The 22,154-nt window shown below is 34.2% G+C and overlaps 1 protein-coding gene across 1 annotated transcript in view; it reads right to left on the bottom strand.

Moving 5' to 3' along the window:
• Window positions 1-22,154, bottom strand: part of PCDH15 (protocadherin-related 15) — a 493,462-nt gene that overhangs the window by 147,026 nt on the left and 324,282 nt on the right. The window contains 1 exon segment of the mRNA XM_012660698.1: window positions 15,176-15,292. Within this exon segment, the coding sequence (XP_012516152.1) occupies window positions 15,176-15,292 (117 nt within the window).

The raw sequence follows: 22,154 nt of genomic DNA, 5'->3' as shown, positions 1-22,154 counted from the left end.
TATATGATGTAAGGTAGGTTGTGAGGCTTTTTTTTTTTTACTTTTCTATTTTAATAGAATGAAAGTATGTTACAGAAAACAACTTTTAGCTTTTTGTAGCAGTTTTGATAGCATGTGGGAATCCAATAAACAGTCACCCAACCAACAAATGTGCCACCCCCACAAAATTAATTTTCATGGATGTAAATATTTTTAAGTAATTACCATTGCTTATAATTGGGTAACATCTGCTTTTAAAATGTGGCCTCTAATTAGGTCCCAGATTTACTTAGCTGGTCTTCAAGGCAAACTGAGCAAAGTCACCCATGAGGTCAAGGTGAACTTAACCAGAGCTGTTGATGTCAGTGATATCTTAATGGCAATAGTCCTTTAAAAGGAGAATAACATGGTAATACAATTGAGCACAATTACTTGGGAAAGATGCTTGGGAATTTGATGCCCTAGTAAACTCTGGCTTAGTACATTGTCTAGGGGTTATGTAGCACATATTGCAAGGCACCTTTAGAAAAAGAGGCAAATGATCAAAGAGCAAAAATCACAGCACCAACTGTTTCAAGAATAAATATTCAGAGTTTTGCTAGCATCAGTACCCATTCTGTCTGTATTACAGTAACTAAAATTATGACAACCACAAATTGGCCCTCAAAAAACTTAAAATATGTTAATTATATTTAGCATGCTCTCTTTAATAAAGTCAAGGTATTTATGGTATGTTTAGAATTATGCCTTTAATTGATAAAATAAAAAGAGACAATGTTCTGTTATTATGGAGTGTTATCTCTTAGATGCCTAAAATATTTTGCTATCCAGAACATTCTGGAACTTTCTTAGAAGATTTTCACAGATAAGATTGTGTATATGTGAATAGGAATACATATGTTACATATTAGCTATATCAATAAATTTTTATTCTATGATTTCAGTTATTCTAAAGACTACTACCACATCATGAAAGTTTGGCCCTAGTAGGACTTGGTTAGCTTATAAGAGATATTTTAATTGCTTCTTTGATCACTCTTATAATCAAAGCATCATATTTTATTTTCTATCACATGTTACAATAACCAAATTAAATACGTACAATGATTTAGATTTTTCTTTGAGCATATGCCAAAGTTTTTCTCTTTCTTTCTCTGCCTCCCTCCACCCTTCCCTCCCTCTATTCATTCCTTCTCTTTTTTCTTCTCCCTCCCTTCCTTCCTTTTCTTCATTCAAAAGACTTTTTAAAATACTTTACCTATATAATAGGTAAAGGCAATTGACTTTGGGAAAGAGCTTTCATCAACATCCCTAACACCCATACTGGGCACCATACTGGGCACCTACCACCACTGCTTGGATCCAGAGGGAAAGCAAGCTACATTGCATAAGCTGGTAGCATGATACGATTCCCTTAAGATGTCCACTGTCCTTGAGCCTGTGTAGGCAGAAGATTGTTCTATAAGTTCAGAAACCAGCAGTGTGCTGAGACGACAAGGAAAGCCAAACCCCTCCCACCTATGGAATACCAAGTCCCTCCATATTTGATCTCTGTCAGCCTCTTGCTTCCTTCTTTTTCTGTGCCCTAGCTTCTTCCTGTGAGTTCTCCCAACAGTTTCCAGCACTCTTCTCTTAATAATTCACTCGAGCTATGATTATTTACCTGTAAGTTTGGTTCTTCTTTCTGAGGAAAATTGGCATTTAATGTGTCTAGTCAGCTACCTTCTATATTTCTGCACTGGTACATTTCATGATGGCTTAGAGGACCTCTAAGAATTTACTTACTTCACAAGGTGGCTAAACTGTTGGCAATTTTTCAATTTACAACCCACCAATATCTATTCATAGATACTCCTTCGTAGCTACTCAGATTCAATTCTCAAAATGAAAAGCACTGATATGAATGACAAAGATGTTTCTGTACTCATGGACCTCACAATTTGACAGGTTGGGGAGACAAAACAGAAAAACACAATCATCTACCAACGTATCTGATTAAACTAAGAAGGAGAAGCATGTGGTGCTAATAAATGAAGGTGTAGGCAAGGATTTATAGGCAAGTAAACTTTATATCTTATTGTGCAGACACTCACACATCACAAAATATAAAAAATGTATTTTGATTTATAGAGATTGTAGTGATTGTGTTATATGTAGAGCTTGGTCTGGTATATCATTTGAGTATTAAAATGACAAACTAAAAGTAACTTTGTCAAAATTTTGGACATTTTTATCTTAAACTGAATAAGATAAATATAAATATGTATCAGTATAAAGTGACAAATTAAAAGCTGTCTATTTAAAGAAAAAGTCATTAAGTTTTGGTGAAAATTTTATTAAAATATGTACATACATTTGTTTTTTATTTGTTGGATTGTAAAGACCCTATTAGCATGATATTTTCATGAAAGCTTTGTTCTTGAATGTTACAATGCCATGGCTGACATCAGAATTATTTCATGAGTCCAGGCATTGATATCCCAATGTTTACAATTGATAGGGCACAAGCACTCCATGAAATTATAGGCAAAGTTAAGCATTTTTGCCATCACCCTGGAAGTGAGGAGGAGGAGAAAAAATTATCTAACATCTGTGTGTTTCACACCAGCTAAGTGTTTTCATTCTCTATTAAGCCCAAACGATAGTCCAGTGAAATGGGATTTATTATTCCTATATCGAAATGAGGTTTAAAGAAGTTAAGCAATTGCCTTATAATATCATTTTTCCTAATTAACCACAAATGCCAACGCTAGTGACATTAGTCAGTAATTTTGAGATATTCTGGAAATGTTCACCAACCTTAGTGGTGCTCAGGAAGAATATGATTTATGACATCTATTGATAAATGAATCAATTAATTTGTTTGTTCATGTATTAGGCATATTTCTAAATATGATTTTAGGGAGGAAGTAACATTTAAATATTATGTGGTTTCCAAAATGTAAAAGGAACTATCTCAACTTTGTGATCCTCTTTTATCTGCTAAATTTGACATTTATAAAATTCAATAAATATTTGTATGAACAATACTACTGCAATAGTCTTTTATTAGTATACATATAGTAATATAGTGACACTATGAAGTAGGCAATTTGTCTAGGCTACCGGGGGTATGACAGTGAAATCTTGTCATGAGGGTGTCTACATTAGATTTTTTAAATCAAAAGTGACATAATGCTATACAATAATAAGGTGAGAATAACTAATGTAGAAGAATAAATGTAAACTTATATCAAGAAAATAGAATTTTAGATTTTAATTATTTTCTTTATTACTCAGTATGTTTTCTACTTCTGACATCCATTCTCACAGTGAGTATTAAACACAATATGTCTTGACTTAATGGTGAAAATATAATTAGTTACTACAGAAGATAATTGCACACCTGTATGAAGGATGTTTCAAACTTGCAAACATAGGGAATTTCAATGAGACTATAATGGACCAAAATAATTAGGTACTTAATATCAGGGGATATCTTGATTTAGTCATTTTTCTTAAATACATAATTATCAAGAAATTACTTATTCAGACCCACATAATTTTCTTCATAATAATAGCAATCACATTGTATCAGGGAATATTAAACCTATTATTATCATTAAATACAAACATTAAGTAATGTGTTTTCAAGTACACAAAGATTTTTCTCCCTGACAGTTTCTAAAATTCTTTCTCCCAAAGTCTTGGAAGCAACTACTCTGATTTATTTTGCAACAGTGTAGTTCACAAACTCTCCCAAGTATGACTGAGTATCGTGAATCATGGTAAAGTGGTATTATCGCTTTTTGCAGTCACATGACTTAGTCATTTTTTAGGGAATCTAACTGGATGTTAAGGCATCCTTAAAAGAAAAGAGGAAAAATAGCAGGTCAAACTCTCCAGGTAACCACTGAAAAGATCATGTACTTTTCTTTCTTCCTTTCCTCTCCCCCACTTTTTTTTTATGTCAGGAAAATATGGGAGCACAAACATTTTGGTTACATGTATGACTTTGCCACATCCCAACCATGATTTGAGATGTGCCTTCTCCCCCACTTTTTAACACCATGACAACACAGTGCATCAACACTCTTACAGGCAAGTTATGTATGCTGCTTGTCACTTAATATAATGTGTGTGTATAGTTCAGTTTCTATAGATATGATATTTTTTGATTGTATAGATATGATATTAACACAACCAAAAGATCCATTAAAAGATGACCGTGTCACATGACTGCAAAAAACAATAATACCACTTTACAGTGATTCATGATGTTTAATCATACTTGGGAGAGTTTGTGAATTCACTGTTACAAAATAACTTAGAGATCTTAAGAAATATTTGCTTTAAGACTATTTACCACTTAGTCTCTTGCAAAATGTTTTCAAAGGTAAATATAACTCATCCCCTAAAGACATCAAATAAATAGCACATTCCTCGTAAAATTTCTTCATTTAGGCACAGTTTTAAGTTTATAAAGAAAACAACTGGCATACATTTGGATGTCCCTCCCAACAAACCAACTCGCAGAACCAAAGGAACTTAAAAAATAGTAATGAACCTGTACCAGAGATAGTAATTAATGATCCTGAGCCCTCTGCCTTAAAACCCTTTCATTTTTCTTAGGATAAAACATTTCTTAATATTGTCTTCATGACTTACTAGACTCCACAGGATCTGACTCAGGTTTCCCTCTCCAGCTTTCTCAAAAATGGTCTTCCTTTGGTTTTCAATCTTATTGTTCTCGCTCCTACTTTAGGGCCTAATTCTTCTGTCATGCCACGTGACCTTGGCATAGCCTTCAGACCTCACCTCAGAATCACCTCCTCCAGAACCTTCCTTGACTCTGGAGATAAAATCAGTCTCCCTCTTATCCAGTTTCACAGCACCCTAAACATTTCTTTCTTAGAGCATTTTACAGCTTGTCATTTCTATGTACTTGATTGATTTTTGATTAATTTTTATTTCTTTAAGCTTGAAATTCTGAAGCCAGGAATCATGACAGTTTTAATACTTACTGCTTAACCTAACATCTCTTATATAATAGATGCTTTTTAAATAATATCGGATGCCCACGTATGTAGTAAATATTGAGGGATTTATTTTGTTTGGACCTCAAGGGCATATGTTTGAATTTAATATAATCTATAGTTTATGAAACATTATCATCTGTGGATCTGCAAGGCATATTTATTTATTCATTACTTTATCTCCTTTTGTTCTCCTACTTCTCTCCTACCTCCCTTTTACACCAAAAGCAACCATTTGAATGCATTTCAAAAATGTCTTTTAACTAGACTATTATGGTATATTATGTTATGGTTTAGCAAATATCTCCCTACCCCCACTTCCTGATCTACTGATTTTGAGCTAGGCCATGTGACTTGCTTTGGTCAATGGGATGTGAAGAACCAACACACAGAACCAGTCTTTATGTGTGATCATGTGGTTAGGTAAGTTCTCATGGGAAGAGCAGGCCTGGTTATTCATGGGTCCCTGAAGAAAGAGACATGTGGAATAGAAAGGAGCCCAGCCAAGACCAGCCAACCCCTAGCAGCAGATTCACAAATAAAAACATCAATCTTTGTTATTATAAACCAGTGAGATTTGGGTGTTTTTTACTAAAGCAATATTTTTTTGTAGGAAAACCTGATTAATGCTATTGTGGGCATTTTTAAAAATAACTTTATGTCATGGTATTGCTTTTGTTCTCTTACCATTTTCACAGAGTACTAGGTTCTTACACTCCACTCTTGTTGCTATAATTCATCAAATCCTGCTATGCTAGAAGTTCACAGTATACTTCACATTTAATAATGATCATAGCTGTATAGGAATCTCTGTGATGTGTTCGACGGTCCTCAATATAACAGATAATGTTATATTGACAATGAAATTTTCTTTAATGCTTTTGGATTCTTTGACTCTGTGGTAATGCTGGCTTGGGATTGGGGAGAGAATGGGGTGACAGGCTCTGTATTATCATGGTGGATGGAAGAGCCAGGTATGGAGCCAAGCTGCAGCATTTAGCTACAGCTCAAAGACAACCCCGAATACAGAACATTCAGATCTGGTCCTTAGATTTCAAACATACCCTGAGAAGAGAGCAAGCAGGAGACAAATTGTCATATTGATGGTTCAGAGGCCCAGCACCTTCTTCACTGCCCCAATATCTTTTACCCCCTACCCCTACAACCCGTTTTCAGGTTATTGGACCTCTGACCTTTATAGGCTTTTCCAGAATGCAGAAAAAAAGGAAAAAAGAAGGAAACAGTTTACAAACTATAAATATGGAAGACAGATCTCATAGACTCAAAGCATGAAAAAGACCAGACTAAACATAAAAACAATGATAGCTGTTATTGAGTATTTACTATTTCGTAGGTACCAACTACTCCACATAAATGGTATAATTTAAACCTCACAGCAACCCTATAAAGTAAGTACTATTTTTTTAAGTGTGATAAGAACACTTAAGATTAAATCTACCCTCTAAACAAAATTTTAAGTGGGCAATTAAGTATTGTTACCTATAGACATAATGTTGTACAGCAGATCTCTAGAATAATAGCAAAAATTAAAACAAAAAAACAACCAAAAAAATAAACCAATTAAAAATGGTAAAGGATTTGAATAAACATTTTTCCAAAGAAGACATACAAATAGCCAGCAGGTATATAAAAGCACACTCAACATCACTAATCATCAGGGAAATACAAGTCAAAACCACAATGAGATATCACCTCATGCCTCTTAGTATGGCTATCATATAAATTTTAAAAATCACTGTTAGCAAGCATGTGGAGAAATTGGTACATTTATACACTGTTGGTAAGAATGTAAAATGGGTGTGCCACTACGGGAAATAGTATGGGGATTGATGAAACAATTAAAAATAGAACTACCATATGATCCAGCAATTCCACTTTTAGGAAATTATCCAAACATTTGAAATCAGGATCTAGAAGAGATATTTGTACTCGCAGGGACATTGCAGCATTATTCACAATATCTAAGATGTGGAAACAACCTAAATAGTCATTGATAGATGAATGGATAAAGAAAACGTGGTATATACATACAAGTGAATATTATTCAGCCTAAAAATATGATAAGCCAGTCATAGGATAAATAGTGCATGATTCCATTTATATAAGGTGCCTAAAATAGTCAAACTCAGAGAAACAGAGAGTAGGATAGTCAAACTCAAAGAAGCAGAGATGTTTGCCAGGGGCTGGAGGAAGCGGGGACTGAGGAGTGGGCTGTTTAAAGGATACGTAGTTTAAGTTGTGCTATTTTTCTTCTCATTCTCCATATGCCAGAACTGAGGAGGACAGTGACAAGGTTAGTCAGTGGGAGCTTTTGGAGTTGAAACCAGACAGTCTTGCTCCTGAGCCCATACTCATTAAGCCACTTAAAACTCTTTTAAGCAGCTGAACTATATAAGTTTGCATATAAGGGGTTATCATATACCAGATTCAATTAATGCAGATAAAAGAATATCTAAATATATACTAGTGAAAACTTTCATTGTAAAAATGAAGAAAAATTAATCTTGCCTCACATTTCTATAATGTTAAATAACAGAAAATAGAGGAAAAGCATATATATAGTTTTAAAGAGCAAACGTTTAATAAGGCCAGACTCTAATAGCCTGTCAAGTTATATAAGCAAAAGAAAGTGTCATATATATAAGAACTCACAACATATATATCTATAATAAATTTTAAAGATATATATGAATAAACCAAGAGATGCAATGAAATGGAAAGTTTAAAAATGGATGGGTCAGAATATGAAAGGAATGTCATAAATTATATATAGACTTAAATATGGAAAGGAGAATAAGTAGCTGTTTTAAGTGTGTTTAGAAAATATAATGATGATGTCATAAATAATTTTTATAGATAAGGCACATAAGTAATTGTTCATAGAAAATATGGTCCTTTATTTAGATTTCATTCTCCTTGCCCTGTCTGCAAAGTCCTTCACCATTCATTCTCTTCTCTTCATTGAAAATTTCTTTGACTCTACACTGTGTCACTAGCAGATTTCTCTTCCACCTTCTGAGTCTTTTTTTTTTTTCCTCTAATTCTGTGGTCCCCAACCTCTGGGCCATGGACCAGTACTGGTCCATGGCCTATTAGGAACTGGGCCACGCAGCAGGAGGTGAGTGGCGGGTGAGTGAGCAAAGCTTCATCTGTATTTACAGCCACTCCCCATTGCTCACCATGTCCCCTGACCCCACCACCACTCTCCACCTGTGGAAAAATTGTCTTCCATGAAATCGGTCCCTGGTGCGAAAAAGGTTGGGGACCATTGATTTGGCTCTTCTCCACTCTTCAGTCCATGACCAAGCACCCAAATCCCCTTGGGGTTTATTTCTAAATTTTTTCTTTTACTTAATTATGTTTTCTTTCTTGGGAGATGTATTTACTCTCATAGCTTGAACTTCTATTCAAGTTACTCCTGTGTTCACATTTCTTTCCTGAGCTCTTAATCTGATATTTTCTGCCTGATCCATTCCTGGCCCTTGAAATGCAGCCAAAACATCCTGGCATCAGATTAAAGTAACTGTGACAACTCAATATCTATCTCAGATTCTCCTCATAGTATTGTTGATATGTGCAAAGGAGATCTTTTCCTTCCCCTGCCATCTGCCTCCAGCCTCCTCTCAGAGTTAGGTATTATGTACTCCTTGGTTGGATGAACCTATAACTCTGGGCAAAAGAGAAGCTTCCTGCCAGCCCTGCACTATGGTTCCTGGATAGGCCTGTCCAGTAGTACTCCTTCATCAGCTCTGTTCTGCTCAGTTCAATCAGCCCTCACGGCCCTGGGCAGGAGGTGGGGTGAAGGGTGGGTGCCAACTTCTATCATTCTATAGACAGTTGCACTTAGATGTTTTGAAGTCTTTTCAAATTTAATTTGAAAATTTGAAATTGATCTCATTATTGTCTCCCTAAAGTAGCTTTCCCTTCAATCTACATTATTTTTTCATCAACTATTATTATGACTATCTTCATCACTCCAGCTAGAAACTCCTGATTCACTTTTGTGTCTTCATTCTGTCTCTGACCTTCAACATCCTGCCCAATTCTTCCATTTGAATGGCTTTTAAGTATTTGTATTTTCTTCATTTCCATTGCACATCTCTATTGTTTTCATACTTAAATGAAGTCAATACCTGCTTACTTGTCTCCAGGCTTCATTTATTATCTCATCCAATGAAGACTGCAAATCACAGAAAATGTTTTTGTTCTAATATGGAGCTTTAATTTTGTCACTGGCCTATTTGTAAGTCTTTAGTGACCTTCCATGTTCTTATATAATAAACTGTATATCATAAAACCATACCTGCCACATTTCATGCCTACAGAAGAGCTTCTGAAGACAGCCATAATATACTTTTTTAAATAGCTAACACTTGTTGAAACAGATATAGTTTAAATCATGTTATATAAATTCAAGAACACATGATGCATGTTTTTGACTATGCAATTTTTGGATACATTTTCTCTGGAAATTTCTCCTATCTTCACTTAAATGAATCCTCTATATCTTAAAAAGTTAAATTCTTGTCCAGATCAGGCATCAGACTTTGTCTCTGTCTTACCATATCCCTATATTTGTTTAGTGCATAATAAATGTTTTCATACTGATTTATTTATTCAGTAAATACTGTGGAGTGTCTAGGCTGTACTAGGCCTGTGTTTGATTATAAGTCTACTGTCTAAACACGGCAAACATTCAAGAATATGAAAGAATGGCAAAGTGGACAAGCAATAAGACCAAGAGTTATCAGTGGCTCAGCTTAGAGTGTATTAAGGCCAAGAACCTATGTCATGACAAGCTAAAATACCCTTTCAGAAGGCCTGTTTACATTTCTCTGGCAAGGAATTCAGAATAAAGCACATTATTTAAGCCATAATGGAGGCCTATGGGCAAGCCCCAGAGAAAGCCTGTTATATTTCACTCAGTTCCCTTAAAAACCTGTCTTGTTCAAGAATGTTGGGACTCTGAGCCAATGAGGTTTATTTCTAACCCTCCAGAAAAAGATGTAAATTGTTGATATACTACGGGTTGTGGGGTGACACTTTTGTAAAGGTTGAAAAAAACAAATTTTATGTACATTTTCATTTATAACAAAAGAAAAATGTCCCTTTAGTTCTGGGAAATATGGCAGTTGTTCGGTTAGAAGAGCATCATTTACATCTAAACAGTTAATTCTAATATTGATTTCAAGTAATATTAACAATATAACTGTTCTTGACTATGCCACAAAAAGAAAACAAATGACACAGATTATTCATGAAGTTGGATAAGACTTTTCTAGATGTTAATCATGTACATATAAACTTTCTCATAAAACCTCCCCCTGTGTATTCATTTACACTTTCAAATCTAATTATAACCCATTGTCATTTTAAAGATCAAGCCCCAACTGTTTCATGGTGTGCTTTCTTTCTAATTAAGCATTTGAGACCAAAGGGACTCAGGCTAGGGCTACAGCATCTCAATTTTCACAAACTGACATTCACAGTGAAAATATTCTCAATTATTTCCCTAACAGCTTTGATGTGAAGGCAAAAAAAACCACTGAGCTGTGTACATTCCCCTCTCATACTCTAGGGTCAACAATCATAGTTCATAGCTGCTGATCTTTGAAATCAGAGTTTTGGCTACATTGCTAGCAATAACCTAAATCAATATAGCATAAAAATACAAGCCAGTATGCAGTGAGTGATGAAAAATAGATTAGTAGAGATATCAACTGAAAATGATACAGAAGAGCCATATTATCTGGAGATAAAAATTATATCTTATAACATTCTTGGCCATGAATAGTTTTAACTATTGCACACAAAGCAAGCAAGCAGAAAATTATGAATAAAGATGATCATTGCTTTTGTTCTACTGTTACACCCTCTGCTAATAGATTACAACAGAATGACTGGAGGGTTAAGCATTGTGAGAAGATGGCCATAATTACTTGCTATGTTTGGTGACATCGTGACATTTTAATAAAACACAATACATGCATCATAGAAAAGAACTGGCCATCTTTTTGAATCTCAAGAGATCAACAAAAATGCCCTTGAATGACTGCGATGGGTGTTAAAACTACATATGAAAACACTTTGCAAATAATTCCTCAGGTAGCTTGTCTGAACTCTGAAAGGCTATCTCTCAAAATTCTCAATGAGGGAAAGAAAGTACTTCACACTTGTAATTATTTTCTCATTATAAATATACTTTCTGAAAAAAGTATAGTGAGAATGCTCACAGTATTTAGAAACTGATTTAAAAGCCAATTAACATTGACAACTAGCAAGATATTTTTTATGGAACATATTTATTTCATAAATCAGTATCAAATCCTAAAAAAAGAAGTCTTAAATGCCTAATAGTTCTCATAATAATATATGTGTGCAAATAAGAAAGTTTGTCAAAATTGCTAATATTAAACATGTTTCAATTACTGCCTTGTTTTAAACAAGAACCTTAGAAATTCCCAAAATACATTAAATGGACAGAATAGTACCATGATGAGAATTTAGGCCTTCGTGGGTTTCTCACACTCCACTTCTTGGAAACAAGTAAAATGTGAACTCTGTTTATTTATCCTAATTATTCCACGTCCACATGTTCACAAAGGACACCATTCTGTCAGGCATTTAACCCTCTCCACAAAGAGAACTCGGTATCGGTAGTTTCAAAAAGAATAAAACTACGCTAATGCAAATTACACTTGCAGTTTTGTTTTGTGAACTTTTGGAATGAGAAATCTCTGATTATTAGTAAGAAAAGATTAGCAATTTTTAATTTCCAAAATGATCAGTCATTTACTATTCACATCTCATGTGAACTACATAATATCAATGCTGTCACCAAAAGCAAGGCAGAAAAAAGAAGTCCTATCAGTTGTCATTCAGTGGGGGGAAATGTCTCTAAGGAGATTTTTTTTTTCTCCCTGAATGTGTCAGTTTTGCACAACATGTATTTTATAATTCTTCACTTATATTCAGCAACAATGGTCTCTCTGGCTTTCAGACAGTACCCAGTTTGTGATACTTCAAAGAGTTTTGTTGTTGCTATTTTATAGTTTAAAGTGGGTAGTTCTCACTTCATTCAAAAGAAACAAGATGCCTCAAAAAAGATGTGTTCAACCTCTAGAAATGGAAATTATTAATGGAGAAATAATAATAATACCTAATATTTGTGGGTGCAGAAGCTGTGCTAAGCCTATAAGTGCATCACCTGTTTAATTCTCAAAGCCCCCAAATGACCAAAAAATCTTGGTGACATTAAAAAATTTTTCCAGAGTCACATAAAACTAAATTTCTGAGGATCTGGCACATTTCATCAATACTGAAGAGGATAGAAATAACCATTTATTTATTCACTTCTTTAATTATTCAGCAAATGTGTCGCAGCACAGCAGTCCCTAACTTTTTTGGCACCAGGGACCAGTTTCATGGAAGACAATTTTTTCGTGGACTGGGGCGCAAGGGGGATGATTTTGGGATGATTCAAGAGCATTACATTTATTACGCACTTTATTTCTATTACTATTACATTGTAATATATAATGAAAATAATTATACAACTCACCATAATGCAGAATCAGTGGGAACCCTGAGCTTGTTTTCCTGCAACTAATGCTGCCACTGATCTGACAGGAGGTGATGTGAGCGATGGGGAGTGGATGAAGATGGGATATAGATGAAGCTTTGCTCACTTGCCTGCTGCTCACCTCTTGCTGTGTGGCCCAGTTCCTAAGAGGCCACAGACTGGTGCCGGTATGCAGTCTGGTGGTTGGGGACCACAGTCCTAGCAGACTACTAAATACCAGCTTGGAGTCAGATGTGGGAATACAAAATGGAATAAGTTTTGATTCCTGCCATCAAGCGTCTTATATTCCAGTTTGGAAAAAAGACCATTAAATAAACATAAAGTGTTAAAATATACTTATATCCCCAAGTAGTGAAACTGACACAGGAGCCCTGAGGATATGAAATTGAAACTATATTCTTCTAATTAATAATCATCTATAACATAACAGAGTAGAAAACATTTGGCAAGTATATCAAAAAAATAAAAATCAATCATAATATTTTTGAAAATTAGGTACTATAGTACTTACATTCTGAAAATATTCGTGCAATTGTGCTTATATTTCAGGTTGGTGTGGGTGCAGCCAAATTGCAACCATGCTAATTTAAGGGACCCAATTTGCATAAATGATTCAAAAGCTCAACTCTGAATAATAGCTATATCAAAAGATTGTTAGAGTTTCAAGGATCAAAACTGAGACTGACAAATACATACTCAGTAACTGAAATAAGCATACTCAGTATTTTAACTGAATGATCGGCATCCACCTTTCATCTACTGAAAAACCAGCATCAAATATTAAATGTTCAAAATTACCACTGGGAATGCAAAACTAAAAACTTCTTCCAAATAAATTTAAAATTTAAGCCTGGTAAATTTCTGCAGAAGAGCTTCAGAGTGTAGAAAAAAGGCCTTCTCTCTAAGTAAATACTTTAGATAAGTAATTTATCTTCTTTACAGAACAGACAACAGACCAAGAAAACTTCTCTCACACTGGTGGATGTGCTCTGAATGTCAACCCAGGCATCACATAGGTGCCAAAAGAGAAGTAAGGATTTTGTTGTCTATATGAAGACTTTGAGGTCTGTTTTACATAGGTGAACAGTTGTGCTACTTTTAGTCTCTCATCATTAATGCCATTAAACTTAACAGTACCTTAAATTCTGTGCTAATGAAAATTTGATAGAAACGTATGTTAAAATATTGTGTTTGCTTATATCCATGCAGTACAGTGTATTATAATTTCTTTTTGAAGTTGTCTTTCCTATAAGTTTCTTGAGAGTAAAAACTAGTTAGCACAATGACAAGTATGTAGTTGGTGCTCAAAACATATTTGTTGTATGAAATTAAATATATATTCCTACGTTCAAAGTACTTTGTACCTGTGACAATTCACATAAAAAAACCAGACAAATTGACAATTTCACATTCACATCTATTGGTGTGTTCAAAGCTATGGAACTTTTCTCTCATGTTTCCCAAGATGCAATAAATGGGTTTCCAAGACATTTTAACATATTTAAGAAAAGGAGCTTCTGAGTTAAAGGTCATTGCTTTCATGTTAACATTACTATTTTTCAAGACCTTATAGTCACAATAGACTTTATAAAGCTTGTCACTATCAAAGCTGAAAAGTATTTTGACTGCCACTTACCTTTTACTAAATAAATAACATTAACAGAAATGCTACTTATATTAGCAATAGAAAACAGGCTTCTAAAGTACTTATCAGATTCAGGGTTGTTGTCGCTGTTTCCTATTTCCTTACTCTTCCAAAACGATTCATTTAATACATTTATTTATAGTGTTCTAGAATCTTTCAGATACCAACTTATAGTGAACCCACTCAAAGTAAAAATTTAAATCTTCATCATTCAGCTTTTAACAGAATAACTAATATTTTTAAAACACTCAAGGTATTTATAGAAAGTATTTTTATATAGGTACTATATGCTGTTTTAATACATTAAGATAATATCATTATGAAACATTTACATCACTTCTGCTATAATAGTATTTTAATTGAAAATCATCTGTCTTGAAAGATAATTTGGGATATGTCAAAAGAGATAAAGTTCTGTAAGATGAAAGACTCTATTAGATATGTTCTAAAAGCAATGTTAAGATTTTAGTTTAATAAAATGAACATATTCAATATAAGTTTTATGTCATATGTTAATTTGGAGCTGCCTAATAAAATACTCACATCTGAATAAAATGGAAAATACCTAAGTTTAAAACATCCAGACTAAGCTAAGTTTACACTATTCTAAATAAAGAACCCAAATGATAGTGATACTAAATGTAGATAATTCTTTCCGCGTATGTTTATCATTGATGGGTAAAGAGGCAAAAAGTAAACCCTGAATGCTCGTAAAACAAAAAGCATATTCCTAATTGTCTAGGATCAATAATAATTATTTGAAATACGCTCTGTCGCTGTGGTTGCAACAGGCAAGAGAACATAAAATACATGAGAGTGAATTGAGTGAAACTCACATGGACCACCTTTGTTGTCTTGGGAATTAGGTCATTTATGAGTGTTAAAGATTTTTCTCACTACAGTTGAGGGTATTAATCAATGCTTCCTACTTACAGGAGTGTCTGCATCTTCAGCATAAACTGTTGTGATCGGTGTACCTTTGACTGCATCTGGAGCCACCATCCCTTTGTAGATTCGTTTACTGAAAACAGGAGGATAATCATTCATATCCTGTAAAACAATTAAGAGTTTAGTGCGTTAGTTGAAACCGGGTTAGGGACACAGTTACTAGAGTGACTCCCACTCTTCATATCACACAGTCCATTTGCCACTGTCAGTCTTCCATGCTCTCAATTCCATTGCTCTCACTTCAGACTGGCACCCTAGAGGAAATTATCAGAGTTCCTATACAATATTAATGTGCATGATCTCAACTGCATGGGAATAAACAGTCTGTCACCCTCAAAAATACACTTTGTAAAGACTGAGGTAACACTTGAAATTTTCCCTAATATACTCCTAATGGTATGATGTAAAATTTTAACCTTTGAACACAAGTAAGAACAAATTTCTTAAAAAGTGTCATCCTATGAGGAAGGAATAAAAGATGGTTTTAAAAACTTGTTTCATTGTTATTGCATTTTAAGAAAGCTCTTTATATGTTTCCATAGCAGCTACAAATTATTTTTTATACTTCACATAATGGTATTATTAGATCATTTTAAATGCAAACTGTGAAATACCCTTTGATGCTTACATTTTTTTTTTTACAAATGTAAAATGACAAAAGGATGTTTGCACACAATAATGGCATTTAAGATTAGATGTACTTATAGAGAGACAACAATGTTAGTTTACTTAAGAATTTTTTCAAAGACACTAATATATATCTTATTTTATTTTCACAATTTGGTGATGTATGTGCATTGTTACTCATGCAGTGTCACTCATTAAATAAATATTTATCAAATGCTTCCCATTTTTATGACCCAGTGCTAGGCGTTGGGGATACTGTAGTGACTCAAGAAAAAGATCTCCCTGTCTTTGAGTCATTTAGCTGCCATTTGATAGATAAAGATACTGATGTACAGATGGATTAGTGACTTGGTCTAAATTAATCTGCTTATTTGGCAGAGCCACTGTAATAAAGCCAGTCCACTGAAAACAAAAACCATCTTTTTTTGAACAAATTGCGTATTATTTTTGACACTTAATAATGAATATTAACATGGCTGATTTTTTAAAAATAATTGTTACACCCTCCAGTGTTTTGGGTACTTTGGGTCAAACATATTTGGGCTCAAAGCTAAATTTGTTAATTATCTACTCTTCCTCTCCAAGTCATCTTTTTCTCATTTGCCATTAAAAACCAAAGAAAAAATACTCTGCATAGTCTTTGATATTTATTCAGACATGACAATTTTCCAGTACAATGTAAGTTGGAAACACATAAATTAACTGATTGTAAACTTTTGTTTTTGCAAATAGGTCAGGATAATTATGTCTTACAATCAAACAGTGCTTCCTTTTATGTTCACAGTTGAGCTGACTTCTGAGTAGTGAATACGAATAAACCTGCACATTCTAATAAGAAATAGGAGGGCTTGAACTGTAAGCAAAACTGAAAAATAAAAGATATCACTTCCTCTGTTTTGACATACAGTATTCATGACCTTTCTATCAAAAAGATTTCCTTTATAAATTATGAACTTTAGAATCTGAATGAGTAAATGAATGTAGGAAGCACTGGTTCTCTGTAATGAGGGTTGTATCTGGTATTGATCTTGAGGTTCTAAGCAGGGGGTAAATATATTAACATAAAATACTTCCTGCACACTTTCTCATGCTCTTTTCAAGAGTGCCAATTAATTTAATGAGTGGATCTTGTAACTAAAGGAGTAGAAATTCTCTTGTACTCCTAAATTCTAACTCTGAAGCTTAGAAAAGAAGGACCCCAAGATTGCAATTTTTCCATAGACAAGTTTGCAAAGCTCAAATAAGCTCAATATGTTCCTATGAATTTTCCTTTCTTTCTCCCAAGGGAAAATTTAAAACCTTATCATCACAAAGTACTTTCTGAAAAATTTGATTCTTCAGAAACAAAAAATATATGTTTTTCCAATTATGCTAATACAGCTGGTTACAGCGTCGTGTACAGTGGTCTTCTTTTCTGGGAAACTATTCCCTAGCATCAGCTTCTAACTGATTGAACAATAGACGTTTTTATAATCTGGCCTCAAAACTGATTAAACATAAACCTAAGGCTGTAAATAACTAATGACTATGAAAAGATTTGTCCTCCTCCCCTTTTATTTTCTATTGACAGGGTGAAGACTGAATTAATAGAGTTATTATAACAGTATTTCTTTTTTATGACAAATTGTACATATTTTGGGGTTACAATCTTTTATTGTGGCTAAAACACGCAGCCAGTTGCATACAGTTGTTCCACAATACATTATTTCAAGAGAAGAAAATTTATTGAAATGCAATGCCAACAAGCATAATAAATAGTTCATTATATTTATGCTTCAGGGACATCGAAAAACAATGTACATAAATCTGCTTCTGTACAAATATTCTATTCTGCAATAAATTAAGGATGAGCTCAGCTCTCCAAAATCATGCCCTCTCCATTGCCTCTTATTCCACTAGAGGGTAGTATTGGCAAAAAGAAACATTGCCTCTTCTATCCACTAGTTAACAATTTTATTATTAAAACCCGTAACAGTTTGTTTCCTGTGGTTATAATTTTTGTTGGTCTAAACAAAAATTAGTTTTCATATTTCAAAAAAATATTATGAATGTTATCATGGTTCTCAACTAGAACAACACCATGCTTTTCTTTAAGGTTGCAGTTTGTTTCCACGTATCAAGCAAATAAAATTGTACCTGAAAATATAGGTAGCTAGCAAGAAGAAAATATGGGTTTTATTTATTTATTTCTTAAATTAAAACCTAAGATAATCACAAAAACCATTTCTACTTTGTTAGACTAAAAAGTAGATTTAAGAAATCTTTTTTTTTTTTTTAAGAAATCTTTTTAATGAGCAGATCGAGAAAGATAGGAAGTTACTGGTAAGTTTACAAATTAATGACAAGATGAAGTTCTGCAAAAACATAGAGTAGGTAATAAAACTTGTATTTTCTGGAATCACAGGTAAAAACTGTTCTGCCTTAGAACAGTTTTCTATTTAGAAGATAAATAGAAAGTACTAAGCAGTTACAGTTTGATCATCTATTACAAATGATGAAAATATAGCAAATGTCAGTCCTTATCATCCTGAGAGCATGTCTGCTCTATGAGGAGACATAGATGGTATAAGCCAGAGAGGGTGGAATGACTTCAGTTATTTCTGTAGTACTGTTTAGCGTTAGCATTATTCATGTTGAACTGTTTGACTGCCCAGTCCTTCATAAGCCCTTGAGCTTTACGGAGCTGATATCTACTCTTCCTTGGCAGACTGTACAGTTGACTCTTCTGCCTGTTACCAGTTCTGTTTTCTCTACCAGATACCTTGCATCTGCTGTCTCAGTTTCTGTTTCTCATATTGTTAGCCTTCTGCTGTTTTTTCCCTCTTTGTTTCTCCACTTGCCTTCCTCTCTTTTCTGACTTTTCTCCCTCCTCTTGTGCTTCAGCACATAGAGTCAAAAAGGACCACATCTCTGGCTAAACAAGTACTTTTGTTTTGCGTGGAGATTTCTTAAATATAAGTCATCAACTTTTCTTAACTTTTTCTTTTTAAATAAAAACCAGCACTGGAAGCTTCTTTCTTAGCTGCCTAAATTTGTTTTTATTTTTTATTTTCTTTTTATTTCTGAGTTTGGAGCTATTCTAGAGCCTTGGGGGTAGTATATCTCCAATGTAGACATAATGGAAGTTATGCCTTGTCACAAACAGCAAAGTGTGCCTAACCTCTCAGTCTCACACGTATCGATGGAGCTCCTACTGTGCATCAGACAGTACCTTAGATACTGGCGATGTGGTTACAACCAAGAAAGGCACGGTGCCTGCTGGTACTGAGCTTACACTTTAATGTGGAAAGCAAAAATTACAGAAATAATTTCAAGTATGATGAATATCATGAAAAAGGAAGTATAAGGACATGGTGGCAGTTTATAGAAAGAAATTTAACTAAATTTAACATGGGATGTGTGTCAGTTACCTGAGCAACTGACCCAATCACTCTCGCACTCTGACATGTTAAATAGTTCTCCAAAGCAGACAGCTAAATTAGAGGAGGACAACACTGTGCAATGCTGACACACATACTGATTTAATACAGAATTCCATTGCACAGGCGGTTTCCCTGTGTTGGACTGTTAATGTGGGAGAAAGGAGTTGATAAATTTTTGGTCTTTTTTCTGAGCTATGACACTACACCATTATGGTCAATTGGGAGAATATGTGCTCATTCCGAGCATAATCTTTGAGCAGATTCTATCTAATAATATCACCCTATTTCAGATTTTCCCAAAGTGACTATTAGTTGTGTGTGCGTTTTGTGTGTGGGGGAGTGGGGAGGTATTTTTACTGTATGTCAGGCATTGTGTTAAACACATTAAACGTACAATATCAATGTGCCTGAATACATGTTAGCTATTATTTTTATTATTTTTATTGTAAATATAAGGAAGCTGAGAGACATTAAGTAACTCATGTTTATCCAGATAATAAAATATAAAAATATGATTTAAGCCTGTTATGTCAGATCTTAAAAAGGCAGGGCTCTGATATCTGGAGAAGAAAGGGAACTGGAAAAATCATCAGATGATTCTACATAAAACAACTTGAGTAGTATTTTCGTTTAAAAAATCCACAGACAGCTTTGAAAGTATCTCTTTCCAAAGTGTTTTTACATTTTTAAAATATAGTCCATACTTTCTGTACTTTCATCTTGGAAAACTGAGGAACTTGATGAGCTTATAAATGTTGCATGGTATAACCTTTTCCCTGAAAATAATTTTTACAGTTACTTATAAAGCTTTTTTGGTAAAAATAGAAAGTTGTAAAAGTTGTATTTGCACACTTAAAACAACTTCCTAGTCAATATTTAACCCTACAAATAGTTATTTTCACTAAAATCTAAGCAAGATTTTTTCTAAATAGCATTCTTTGGAAAACTAGTCCTATTAGAGGCTTCATAAGCAAAAAAAAAAAAAAAAAAAAAAAAAAAAAAAAAAAAAAACCATAAACAAATATTATTAGGAAATGTAGAAAATTACATTTTCTTTTCTTGAGATTTGTAATGTACCCTAGCATATTAAAGGCTCTTAAAGGAGAGCCTGCAGTGTAGAAATCTGTTTACTTTTGTATAACCCCAGTGTTTCCCAAATTTATTTGTCTATGAAATTTTTTGTATATGAGTCATCCATTGCCTTCTTGAGAAACCAGTGTTCTGTGAAATATATCCTGAGAGACATGGCTCTAAGATATTAGAGGCACAAACTATTAATATTAGGAATATTGTATGACTTTAGTGAACTAAACTGTCTAGAAAATATATTGAAGATTCCAATACATCAAGAGTGATCCCTAGTGTGTGGCAGCCAATTCATCAGGGTGGAGATAGCAGCTACAGCAGTGATGGCAGTTGGCCATGACAACAGAGCCTACTGGGCAATGGCGGCAGTGGTTAGCAGTAACTGGTATTAACAGGGATTAATAGTATCGCTAGCCTCCAGTGGAAGGCAATTCAACTTTAGAGATTTATGGCAGTAACAAGTCTGGTCTCATTTGCCTTGGCAAGCAGGGGCAAATGTGATAATCAATGAAGGTTAAAAGAACTTAATTGTATATGTGGAAGAGGAATTTTGGGGACTCCTAGAAACCAGCGGGTGATATATAGGGATCCATGAAACAGACTCATGGAAGTATGAATTGTTACTCCTTAGAGATACTATTTTTAACCCTGGTCACATACTTTTTGATTTGTTCCCTCTAGTTTGGTTGTTTAGAGGCAATAAGTTACATCTTAATTTTAAAACTTTAGAAAAGGAAAGGATGACAATAACATGACCTACCCTCCCTAATGAATTCACATTCTTTAAACTTAGTTATGAATAATTAGAAAGAACACACTGATAAAAATCTGACAGTGTAGAATAGAATATAGGGAAACATTTGAAGGCTATAGTTCAAAACAAGTATTTCCTCCAGGCCAAACAACCCCAAGGGAACAATTAACAAGTTGTAAAAAATAATGATAAATCTATTAGACCATACACCTACTAACTGGTTCAATGAAATTATCATTTATTCAAACTCCTCCCTCCAGACAGGAAAGGAGGTATGCTGCAAATCTTGAAATAGTCAGAGTTTCTGTTTTTTTGAGTTCTGGACACCTCCTGGTTTCTCAAGCCTCAGCTCCTCTGATGAAATCAAAGCCGGCACTTTACCGATACTGCCATGATGGGGCATCAGTGGCATATTACTGCTTCTCAGGTGTCCGTGGTTTGGCAAATGTCCCGTTGGTACTGGGCATTGAGTTTCTATCTAGAAAAAGATATCCTCTTTTTAATAGCTTAATAACTTACAGAACATTTCTTTCTGGAGGAAGAAACCCCTCTGAAAGATATCATTAATAAAAATCAGAGCCCCATCTTCCAGGACCACTGTATCTCACAACCACCTCAGCCTTTGTTGTATGTAATGTGACCTCGCTGATGGTCTTTCCTTTCCGATGCTTTCATGCTTCTCTGCCTACACCCACCCCCGTATGCTCTGAGCCAGGCAAACACAACCAAAGGTGACCCCAGTCTCCTTCTTTTACAGAAGTGTCTCCCTCTCTTTTACTCCTATGCAGTCATTCTGCCCCAAATTATGATCAGCAAAATGACTCAAGTCATCTGTTTATCTTAAACAAGTCTTTATACCCCTTTTAATGCCGTCCAGAATCATACATCCTTTACATATTCAACTGTTCTGATTTGTATTCACTTTTTATTTTGCTGTAGAACAGACTTTTCCTTTCTGTGTATTTTCTATTTTATGTTACAACTCAGATCCTAGGACCAGATTTATAGTACCACTTAGTTTTTAAGGCCAGATTTCATTGTAGATGTTACTTTTAAAACTGTTTAGAATTTTTTA

The sequence above is a fragment of the Propithecus coquereli genome, unplaced genomic scaffold (genome assembly GCF_000956105.1).
Source record: "Propithecus coquereli isolate 6110/MARCELLA unplaced genomic scaffold, Pcoq_1.0 Scaffold675, whole genome shotgun sequence".
NCBI classification, from domain to species: Eukaryota; Metazoa; Chordata; class Mammalia; order Primates; family Indriidae; genus Propithecus; species Propithecus coquereli.
Note: the sequence above shows the minus strand (reverse complement) of the source record. Positions and strands in the feature narration are given on the sequence as shown.